This window comes from Perna viridis, chromosome 2 (genome assembly GCF_037379345.1).
Source record: "Perna viridis isolate PV_CMFRI_1.1 ecotype Kerala chromosome 2, ASM3737934v1, whole genome shotgun sequence".
Lineage (NCBI taxonomy): Eukaryota > Metazoa > Mollusca > Bivalvia > Mytilida > Mytilidae > Perna > Perna viridis.
The window spans coordinates 3,572,137-3,584,643 of NC_142446.1; the positions used below are offsets into that span (position 1 = coordinate 3,572,137).

Here is a 12,507-nt window from a genome sequence, read left to right on the forward strand (position 1 = left end):
TATCTGGTTTCTTTTTTCTGTGCCTCTGCTCATCTTATAATCAATAACAGAACCAGTCACATCCGTAAACAAACAAAATGGACAGTGGGCTGCTGAAAATAGATGAATCTTGGAGATTGGGAAATGCTGATCTTATACAAGAATTCGCAACACTTCTATGGGTTCAAAAGGGGGAAGATGACCTTTTGAAGAAAATTACCAGTGCTAGAATCGTCAACGAACTGTATCAACGCGTGAGCGGCGAAAATGAAGTGGAGGCTTTAAGGAATGCAACGATTGCGAAAATTGCGAAATGGGTTAAAGAACACCCCAAAGCTACTAAAGAGGAAATGACAAAAGAACTTTCGAAACAAATTACACTCTTTGCCAAGAAAGTTGACCAAATGTGATTGTAGGTTTCAGAAGGATAGGAAATCTTGGCCGTGGGTAATTTTTATTGACAGAATACTGGTAATATGTGTATACTTCATTGACCACTGTGCATAATGGTATTGCTACTTCATATAGACATGACTTGAATGAAGAATGTGAGCAAATTAGAATTTCTCTACAAGAAATGGAAGATACCATCACTTCTAAACCACCATTCACCATCTTAACATGTCACATTTTAGTATAAACCCAACTTGAGGACTAAAGGAGAGGTACTCAGCAGTTCATTGCAGTAGAGATACAAATGTACATACTAGCACACTAGACTCACTACTTAAAAGAAACCATCATTTAAATATTGAATCAAAGATTGTAAACTTTTTTGTATTTTACCCATCATTGCCTTTATGTTGGAGCATTGTTTTCTTGATTTTTCATATAAGATGTTTGTTGTAACCTGTAAAATTACATGTACATGTATGCTATTTCCACTGGATTGTTATATAAATCTTCTATCAGTGAAATGTCATAAACAAGACATAAAACTCTTGTTATATACTAAAATGTATTTATATGTAGTACATGTACTGGTAGCTACTGAAATACTGTTATACCAATTTAAATGTGTCAATGTCCCTACTTGAAAATTAGTAAATTGTATCATATACATATGTACCTGTATTTAAAAAGATTATTAACAAGACATCAAGCAGTCTTTCCGAAGGTTTGTTTGGACCATCAGATATCACCAGTAAAAATGTGTCAGGACCGGTAAATAAATGCAGAACGCCAGACCGGAAGTCTGGAAAATTTCCGATATTAGTCATTCTTGATTAAGGTCAAAATGGACGGTAAAACTTGGTTTGGTCCTGAAAATCGTATTTCATCACAGGACCGAATGTCATTAAAAAAAATATCAACCTTTGGAAAGACTGCATCAAGTCCCTCATGGCCCAAGATGGGATTTAACTAAAAATGAGATTTGTTATAATGGGTAGTTATTGGTGGTTTTAAAGATCCAAACATAAATGTTGGCATTTCTTTCATAGTTTTTCAAGTTTTGTTCAGTTTTAAAGGACGTGACCATTTTAAGTTGCCACTAAAGAAAAAAACTTTGGACATTATCCTAACAAACATATTTAAGGACTAAACATTTTCATTGATGCAAAACTCTCCATTTCCCATCTTCTGACAGTTTAAATGAAATACATGTAATTGATATAAAAATAGGAGATGTGGTATATTACCAATGAGATGCCATCCACCAAATGCCAAGCAACAAACAAACTGAGTTTTCTTATGAAGATAAAAAGGTTGTTGACCTTTTTAATATTCACAAATGCAATAAAAATGACACAATCTCAGATAATGCAACAAACATATGAGTACACATACATTGGAAGCCCTTTACTTTCCACTTTTTTTGCTACATTTTAAAACATGAACAAAAACTTCCTTGAAAAGATGAGTTCATGATACAAATGTACGTGTATATCATGTCTGGTAATTGGACATGCAACACATCTCAAATCTGCTTGCCAGGAAAGGAACATCATGTTTCCCTCTTCAATTTCATTAAAATGCAATAAATATAAAATATCTTAAAACAAATCATACAATGTATATAATTTATTTATAACTTCAATTTATAAAAGTTTGGTTTGTAGTTAAATATATGTTTGATCCAAAGAATTTTGACAGTTGAAGATGATGAAAATATGCGATATTTTGGTTATTTCCAAACCACAGGATTTCAAAATTAATTGGTTGGTTAATGCTACAGTTACTCATCTCTTAAATTACAGGTCTATAATTGGGCACAATCATACCGTTATATTTCTCGCCTGGTATTTATTGCCGGAAGTAGTAAACAGGAAAGTAATTTTTGTTGACTTTGTGACAGATTATCATGCTTAGTTCTCAAAATACATAGCAAGCAGGAAAACATGTCAAATAATATTCATAAATTACAGTTGCTATGACATTTTAGACGGCGTTATCGAACTTTAAAGATTATTAGAATGCCTTAGAATCGTAATCGACAGAAAGCAATATTCACACGTAAGTGCCAATTACACATATATACATTTTGTATCCTTTCAATATATTTTGGTAACTATAGAAATGCGTCATCGTGTTTTTTTTATGACAATACAAATAATTGTTAAATTTGCCCAATTTTATTCGGTAAAACTCGACAAAAAGTTTTAATAAACCTGGGAGCAAATTGATCCAAAAAATAAAAAAGACAAGGCTGTTTACTTGAAACTATATACATGCTTTTTTTATTTATGGGGAGAACTTTTTCTGATTAAATGGAACGGATATGGTGAAGAAGAAAACACATGAGAACCAGATAATCACATTCCTAAAACGACTGAAGTCTAGCACGGAGACCTTTACTATCACCTTTCCGAGTCAGTTGTTCCGTAGTTTTAGTTCAACGAAAGAGATTCTGGCAGAACTAGACGACTTTAAAAGATTAGCACTTTCCGATCATTGGTATTGCGCATACCGTATAAACGGACATGGAGTTTCTTTGAAATTTCCAGTCAAAATTGTACCGCTAATAACATTTAAGGACAATTTTTCCAGTCGATGGAAAACTTGTATGTAAAAAGATCGGAACAGAGAAATTGAAATTAACGTCAGCCATAGAGTCAGTTAATCTTTGATAACACGTCACCAGAAATGTCGCACAATCTTTCGCCGTGGGACAGTTATAAGTACCAAAATTCAACCAAAACTACTGAGAACTCTCTTAAGTTCGTCAATAGAGCCGATGTTAATGAAACAGAGATAGCACTTACTTTAAGCTCAACGAACAATTTTGTTAGACAAATACACAATTTATCTGAAAAATACTCTCTGCCATATCACGATCTTAAATAGCCAGATTGACTTTCTTCAGTTAACATATGGTAAAAAACATAAAACCAGGATTCAGGCTTTCGTGTATAAAGTGTGTGCCAAAAGTACAGACGTTAAAAGGAGATAGCAGGCTTTGGTACTTGTGTAAATCATTCACATTTGCAAAATTTAGAACAGAACTATACAATGTTAAGGAACAAAACTTTATTCTTAGTACAGTTAGCGAGAAAAATGTTGAATTCGATAAAAAAAAATGTCAAGACTTGTTCGAAAAGCTGCAGACTTTTGATAGTGTTGCCACTGTTATTAGTGATCAGAATTTAGATATGACACGGAAAGACAGCAACACATATTTGTTAGATCGAAACAAATGTTTAGGAAGTTAACTACCGAAAATGAAACAATGTTTTGATGTAAACCAGATGCAACCAAAAACAAAATTTCGGACACTTAAATTATTGAAAAACGAACCAGAGAGAGCCTTGTGGTTTTTGGAATCTTTTGGATTTAAACCGGTAGATCTCAAATTAAAAAATGAAAATGGAAATTTACTTTCCCTGCACTTTGACAAAAATGCTAACTATTCAAGTCTGGATAAAGAGGCTATGGAGAAAATGAGAAAATTAGTGTTCATTATGGACAAATTCTGTATAAGTAATGCAGCGTACCACGAACTTGCTATGATTGCAAATAATTTACCGAGAACGTATCTGCTATTGCAAAGTCGCGACGATTTGAACAAGTCTATAGAAATTGAGCCTTTACCAGGAAACGTTCCAGGGGCTATGGTAAATGTTGAATTGGAAATTCAGAAGTTGATTGAGCATCGCTTAAAGTTAAACCCGAACTCTACTTCAGTAAAAGTAAAAAAAAATCTGGCGACGGGACTCGAGTGAGTAGAATTTCGAATTTTGTTTTCCTTTCCATTTCGGACGCGTCAACGGATAAGACTTATCTCACCAAGAACAACAAACTTTAGGCATCGTTGAATGCAGCGAGAACTACGAAAATATGAAATATTACTGCCAAGCAATATTTAATCAAATCAACTATTTAGCTACTAGAGATGTTTGGACTGTAAACGAGAAAAATATACACGTAGAGCTCTTTATTTCGGCCGAAATGAAATTCATTCAAATATTGTTAGGATTAAATGGATCCACGGCTGAATATGCCTGTCCATGCTGTAAACTTTCTCGAGATTGAGAAAACCATTTCAATACCACAATTCGGAAAATTTAGGGCGATCAATAGATAAAATGAAGAAAAATGCAAAGTCTGGAAAAGTCGTATTCGGAAGCAAACACTGTCCCCTTTTGGATTTACCTAGTGAAAATTACGTTGTAAATGAACTCCATTTAATGATGAGAATTACCGATGTTATGCTACGAAATCTAATTAATGACACAAAAGCTCTCGATGATTTCGCGAATGTGAAAGGCTGTCAGTTTGATAGTATTGAAAAACTGACGACTTTAATTGAAAACTATGGTATAAATTCGCAACAGGGAAAAACAAAGCAGGTGAAATTGAATGCACAAGTCTTTCTGGCACAGAAAAACTCAAGTTATTGACAAATTTGCCCGTTTTATTGATGGTTTCTGATGCTATTGATTCCGACACGAAAGAATCAAGTTGTTACATTGTGGAAAGAATTTCTGTCAGTTTACCGAGCATTGGTCAGTGATTGTAACTACAACTGTTCCCATTACATTCAATGGTAACTGTAGATTCAGGTAACCGAGGAACCCCTGGGGAGCAAAACTAATTGGCAGCCATGTTTCTGTCCCTCATTCTTGCGTATACAGTCAGACAGATCCCTGAGCAATGTGTTTAATGTTTTCTGAGTACAATAGCTGAAAAATAATAAGCACGCTAATAACAGATAATTTGCACAAATCATTGGCACATTGCTAATAAACTTATCATTACTTTTAGTTACAGCCCCCTGCAGGTCCGGGTGTCAAAAGAATAGGCCTGCAGCAGCGCTAAGCTTGTCGTAAAAGGCGACTAAATAGTGCTGAGAAACCTAGCCGGGGGCTAGGCGCTCTGCCCACAGAGCAACTGGGATGTGTGCCCCAGGTGGTAGAATGGGGGTACCCCTGGCATGTTAATGCTTGGGTTGTCAGGCTATAATACGGAAAACCTGACTGCAAACCATAGTGGTGCATCGTGTTGGGAAAGATGCCACGTTCCTCGCACGTTAAAGAACCCTGCTGTGGTATTCGATAGGAGTAGGAACCACTGCGCTCCGCCGCAGGAGGCTAAATTGCCCGACCTTACCCATCCCTCCCTTTTTCTAGTAGCAATCAAAATTTGTCGACCCTATTATCCTTGTGACCCATCCTTTTTTTTTCATTTCATGTTCATTTTGTCATCCATTTCATGTTCATTATCTGAATATAGCTGAAATATTGCTGCTCGGACGTTAAACCCCAACAAACAAACAAACAAACTTTTAGTTACATCAACAATTCCTTTAATATTTGCGAAGTTTTATTTAAATATATAAATGAGAAAAATTAAAATGGAACGTTTTCATTACAATTTATGATTACGAATAGTAAATTAATGTTGGAAAGTTTGAAATAAATGCATCTATATAGGAATTAACTCTCCCGCTTTCGTCTGCTTTTCGGCTGGAGCCTCCCGACATTTCATGTACATTCCGACGTCGTGCAAGATGTCGATACCACTGGACGTAACGTCAAAATTAACGATTTTGAAGTCTTTTCATAAACTTGTGTACATTTAATTGTGTGTATAACGCTCATGGTATTTTTTTGAAACAAGTTTAAAACCTAAACCATAGCAAAACAACAACTTAAAAATCATATTATACTTCAACTGCACAAATATAAAAAGCCTAAATCATCGAACGTAATCACACATTTTGACACTGTCAACTATTGTTTGACGGGTGTGGTCCTTAACACCAAGTCCGTCACTGCTACAGTTCTCAGTATCGTCGTCATCGCAAATATAGACATCAGAGTGCTAGAATCGATGCCAATTTATGACGAATTAAAGATAACTAATGGATTGCCGTTCATGTATTGAAAATACTAACCTTCTATCACACGAGATCTCGAGTTGAATCGAACGCCCCAACTGTCTGTTTTATCATAATCTAACATAAAAGTTACGGATTTTGCATTTACAAGGTAAAAATCGTACTCTTTGTCATCACATAAAACAGCAAATATTGTCTTTTTACTAACGAGATCTTTCGTCTTCTATGTCATCTGTATTTGAATTTATCAGGTTGAAATTTGACTTCTCGGGTATAACTAAATATTACAAATTTATCTATGAATTTGAGGTTTTCACATTGTGTATTTAAATCTAAAAGGCACGGCTCACAAATGTAACACTATAAAGATCTACATTGTAATTGATATATCGCCTTTTGGAAGTGCGACGGCTTGATGGATAGACCGAACCGCTGGAATTGGTTTATAAAGCCTTGGTTCGTTTCGCGGTATAGTTTCTACAAACTTAAAGATCCTCCGCTTACAGCCTTCAGTTTTTGGTTGAATCAGATTTTCGCTACAAAAGTTAAACCCAGCTAGCATAAAAACGTAGTAAAAATGTTTTAGAAAAGTTTCCTTTTAAGACTGAAAACATTTTTGGAAATGTGCTTAAAACGTAAAAATGTATAGTTGCAGAAATGCTATAATAACGTTTTCAATAACTACATTTCTACAACTATTTATTGAACATTTCAGAAAATCTTATTAAAACTATATCTGGAAAAGTTTTTAACCTGTTTCAAAGGAATGTAATGAAAACATTATCAGAAAACATTTTTATAACATATCAAAGAGTAATCAAGGTTATAGCGGTAATCAAAAGAATGTAATCCAGGGACAAAGAACCAGACATGGAAAACAGACATACACAACAAAGAATATAAAGTAACTAAAATCTTACATACAAAGTAACAAAAGCAAATGAGCAACCCGGACTCCAGTAAAAACTGGGAGCATGGACCAGGTGCACCGGTAGGTTAGGCGTTCTCTGCTTTTCTAGAAACACCCACCGAGTTGCTCATAAAAAGTCAAGTTTGGGGTAGACAAACGAGGAAAGGCAAACTATGAACCGTTGAATAAATCAGTTTTCATGGTGCAGATAGATACACCATAACGATCCACGAGTTTATGATGACGACCATAAAACTTCTGTAGTGATGACTTCAATCTTGTAGCAACATAACCCCGTTCCAGAAGCTTATTTGTTAGAGTTCTAGCGCGATACAAAAAGTCTGTGTAGTTTCGACAAGCTCTGGCATAACGTACGAGTTGTGATATGAACTCCATACGCAGGTGCTGAAGGAAGTTGCCACAGATGAAAGGAAAGTTGACAATTCTGAATGAAAAGTCATCACGTTTGTCGTAAAGTTTGGTCAATAGTTTTCCTTTTCCTAAAAATAGATCCAAAAACATTACAGTGACATGTTATTTTAAAAAATTTCAATAAACAAGTCTGAAAACCTTTTTCAGATTTAAACGGTAAAATGTTTCAAAAACGTTACCAAAACATTTTGAAAAAAATCAAAATGTTTTTAAAAACGATTTTAATATGTTCTGCTGAAAATGTTTTCGCAAACTACCAATAAACTCTAAATAAAATATTTAACTTTATATGTTACAAATTTATCTGTGAATTTGAGGTTTTCACACTGTGTATTTAAATCTAAAAGGCACGTCTCGCAAGTGTAACACGACAAAGACCTAATTGATGTATCGCCTTTTTTGAAGTGCGACGGCTTGATGGATAGACCGAACCAATGGAATTGGTTTATAAAGCCGTGGTTCGTTTTGTGCTATGGTTTCTATAAATTTAAAGATCCTCCGCTTACAGCCTTCAGTTTTTGGTTGAATAAGATTTTCGCTACAAAATTTAAAGAAATCTTCCGCTGATTGAATGGACGCTTTCCATCTAATCACAGCTAAATCGGCCTGGTTTTTCAAAAACCCACCGGCTGCATCCTGCGGGCCCTTTGCGTGCGCTATTTCAAAAAAGTTTCTCACAATCTTCCTGTAACCTAATTCCTGGAACGAATTTGGTAAATTACCAAGATAGTGACGACTCTTATACTGACTGGAGCACCCGTCACAAAACTCGTGGCTGGTCGACATCAACATGATATGAAATCGTTCTTATATAGATATTCTGAAATTTGATTTTGTACATAATGTGTAAAATGATGATCACGTCTTCCATCATTGGAAATAACAGTAAAATGTTCGGTAACAATACCGGGATCAACATTTGTACTGTGCACGCCGTCCACGTTCAGCACAGCATGTCTGTAAATTAATGTGACGTGTATCGAAACTTCTCGTTTCTGGAAGTAGTCTGATTGAATTTGTATTTGTTCTTTGTACCTATAGTTTTCCGAAAAGTCGTGTACCGTTATACAATATTTTAATGGGAAGTTTTTAATTAATGACTTTAACTGTATATTCTGCCACTTAGCTCTAAACATATGGAACGGGAATTTATCTAGTAGCTTTGAAAAATAAGCCATCATTTCTCCTGGTTTGCTTTTTCTTCAGAACTAGGATCATTTTTCACTTCAACCCTGATTTTTTTAATATCTAAGTATTCGAAACACTTCCAGTTCACGTCCGGAGAATCTGAGCTGATACTAGTTTCGTTGAGATCAGTAGGAAACTTCAAAACACCACAGTCAATACAGTCTCTTCTGATGCATGTCTTGAGATGGAAAAACATTCATGTGTTTTTTCACACATAGTCTCTTACAAATTTCATATATATATATATATATATATATATATATATATATATATATATATATATATATATATATATATATATATCATTGTAAATTTTTAGTTGGTTAGATTCATTACGTGTATGGTTAATTTTTCTGCGGTTCTCCATCACATATTTAAACGTACTTAATTTCTAAATGATAGCGACAGCAACATGTAATGCGATCTTTTTTGTTAGCTGATCGAACAAAGAACTGTTTACATCTCTCAAACACGCGTTGTGATGTTTTAATATTTGGACAGGAAGGTTTAAACTTCTGAAACACTTCAGTTTGAGTTTTTTCAAGAATTAGCACTGGGCGTGATGAGTATTTTTTACGGCCTATGCGAACTCTACATCGTTTTTTTGTTTCCGGTGGAATGCGAATTTTCTGAAGAACACCAAAAGTTATACATGATTTTTTTGTTGTCATCACTCAATGCAACACACCTTGTCTTACGTGTTTTTCTGAATGTAGTTGCTCTTGATATTTATTTCTGAGACACCTCTAGCGCCTGCGCTAAAGATATGTTTGCTGCTCGCGCTTCGTCCGACCGTCGATATTTAGCCTTTTTTTAATAGTTTCCTTCATGTTTTAAACTATGGTTGACGCTAGTTGATCTTGAGGTGTTGATATTATATTTTCATCTTCGAGAATTTTAACAGTTGGTGATTTTGTCTTTAGATACGCAGCAAGAGTTGATGCACGCTTATCTGGTGTTTGTGGTAAACACGATTTAAGTTTCTTCAAAGGCCTACATTTTGACATTCGATTTGGAAATTCAAAATTGTTTTTAGTGGCATCGTTATCGCAAACTTCTGTTACAGTTAATTTTATTTTATTCTCACGCCAACGCTTTTTGGGGTTCACTTTTTAGCATTTTCCTCTTCAGGACAATTAGTTTGGCTTCTCTCTTTTTGTTTTCTCTTTTGATTTTCTCGCGTTTCTTCGGTTCGGTTTCTCTTTTGTTTCCGTTTCCGTAACGCTGCATTTGACACTTCTTTTTGATTGCATGTACATTTGTCTGAAAAAATAATACTATGCGTATTCTTTGTACTTTTTGCATTTTTGTTGTCTAATTCTATTGTGAAAACATCAACTTCTATGGTGCATGAAAGTTTGGTATTGACGCCATGTGATGCATGTCATAAACGCTCCAAGTTTATTTTCATTTCTGATTTAGGAAAAGATACACACCACATTACTAGTCTTGATTTTCCATTTGAGTGTTGCATTCTGAGATAAGATTTATATAGATTATACATGAAATTAGCACTATGCAAGAGTTGTCGTTCTTGATTTGCTTTGAGTGGGAGATAAATGTATGATTTTGTCAAATGTACAGATATGAATATGAAAAAAGACTATATAGCATCTGAAGATCGAAAAAAAATTGTTTGTTCCGTGGGTTTTACTACACCATGAATCACATGTACCATAACCAGTGTTTGAATTTTATACAGACTGGTACTTAATAACATGCAAAGTATCATGAATGTTGTGTTCATTTAAAGCATAAAACTATATGTATACATAGACGTTTTGCAATGTGAAAATTCGTTTAAAGTCATATTCTGTGCAAAGACGTTGCTTTTTGTGTCTTGTGACATTTGAGGACGAAATAGAAAATTCGAGACGTTTCCTTAATTTAAAACGTATCTACTAAAAAGAATTCCACGAAAATGCACATCTTATGGCAAGTATGGCAAGCCAAAGTGGACAAAAATCAATATTTTGTAATATTAGAAAATTAATTTGTAATATTACAAAATGATTTTTTATTATTAGAAGATTTTTAATATTAGAAATTCATATTGTAATATTTAAATTCATTTTCTAATATTACAAATTCCTGATTTAGTAATATTACATCATCCCGAGTCAGGGTTTTCCGTCCACCCTCGCTCCCTCGAACCCCTGACATCACTCATTCATTTGGGAGGATGTGGCTTGCCATACGAGTGAAAAGCTTTATTCGCGCTTGATATTATAACAATGTTTCCCGGATCACATAAGGAAACCAAATAGGTCAGTTATATATAAGCATACAGATACATACTACCAAATATTTACTAACCTACATTGTTCGATACTGTTTATCTCGCTATTGGCGCTTCGAGGTATAAATCCCAAAGTAAATTCCGTATTTCATTTATATGTACTACACTTTATTCTTCTTATTGGAATTATTGAATTAAATCGTGGTCCCGAATTTGCTGATTCTTACAATATTTCATTCCAAAGTAAAGATTCGTTAACCGACAAATCCACCTCCATTTGTAACCGCAATGTAAGAAGTATCAGAAATAAAACGGCGCTTCTCGAAACTTTTGGTGAGGAGCGACTCCACACTGACTCCTTGCGGAGTCTACTACCGTACCGGAAGATGATGATGGAGATGTTTGAAAAAAGCCAATGACGATAATGGACGCAAAGTGATGACAATACAAAATAGTATGTTGAGAATAGGTATGGTGTATATATCAAATACACAACCACCCCACCAGGAAGAAAATGTCATCCCAAGGACACTCATTGGTCTTCAGTGAAGGACGAGGAAATCCTCGTACCACAGGGCAGGCTGCAGCTGGCCCCAAAACATCATTATACACGGTTACAGTGAAAGAGTTGCCCCCATATACCGGTACTCAAGTAGCATAAAAAAATAACCTAAAGGTGAAAACGAAACAAGGCATACAGAGGCCAGAAATTCCTGACTTGTGAGAGGCGCAAAACAATTGGTAGGGTTAAAGTACTTTGGCGTTATCACAACCTCCCCTTCACTAATTTGAGTGGATCGTTATGGTGTATCCATCTGCACCATGAAAACTGATTCATTCAACAGATCATGGTTTTCCTTTCCTCGTTTGTCTATTCCGGACTTGACTTTTTATGAGCAACTCGGCAGGTGTTTCTAGAAAAGCAGAGGACTCTTACCCTACCGGTGCACCTGGTCCATGCTCCCAGTTTTTAGTGGAGTCCGAGTTGCTCATTTGCTTTTGTTACTTTGTATGTAAGATTTTAGTTACTTTATATTCTTTGTTGTGTATGTCTGTTTTCTATGTCTGGTCTTTGCCCCTGGATTACATTCTTTTGATTACCGCTATAACCTTGGTTCCCTTGATTATTCCTTCACAATCTGGCCACTGTGAAAAATATTACACAATTAAACACACCTTAAAAATCAGTTCAACAAGGTCTGAGTCCCTTGTTACAACACTTTCAGAGATTACCAAAAGGTCTTTAACAAGTGTCAAGACACATTTAAGTAAGCTCTGAAATGCCCTGACAACAGAAGTAATATTAAAGAACCTTACTGAGCGCGCTCACTTATCCCACGCGTCCCCATATTGGATATTCAAGTAAGGTTTTCGTAAGAGAAATACAAGTAAAAGGATCCAGAGTGTTTTTTTATGCATAAGAAACGATTGCAATAAAATAATTTTTTTTTTAAATTGTTGAAAATGATTTTTTCTTTATCT

The 12,507-nt window shown here is 35.0% G+C and overlaps 2 protein-coding genes across 2 annotated transcripts; one reads left to right on the plus strand and one right to left on the minus strand.

Annotated features, from left to right (window-relative positions):
- The first annotated feature begins 40 nt into the window (after window positions 1–40).
- On the plus strand, window positions 41–1,413 carry LOC148623326 (uncharacterized). The gene has a single exon (XM_088565111.1). It carries the CDS (start codon window positions 78–80, stop codon window positions 387–389), a length of 312 nt encoding a protein of 103 aa, XP_088421237.1. The 5' UTR covers window positions 41–77; the 3' UTR covers window positions 390–1,413.
- A 6,970-nt stretch (window positions 1,414–8,383) lies between these two features.
- Window positions 8,384–10,738, minus strand: LOC148623327 (uncharacterized). The gene is made up of 3 exons (XM_088571270.1): window positions 9,626–10,738; window positions 9,382–9,479; window positions 8,384–8,798 (listed from the first exon to the last, which is right to left on the minus strand). Exons 1-3 carry the CDS (start codon window positions 9,791–9,793, stop codon window positions 8,384–8,386), a joined length of 681 nt encoding a protein of 226 aa, XP_088427396.1. The 5' UTR covers window positions 9,794–10,738.
- Window positions 10,739–12,507: the final 1,769 nt, after the last annotated feature.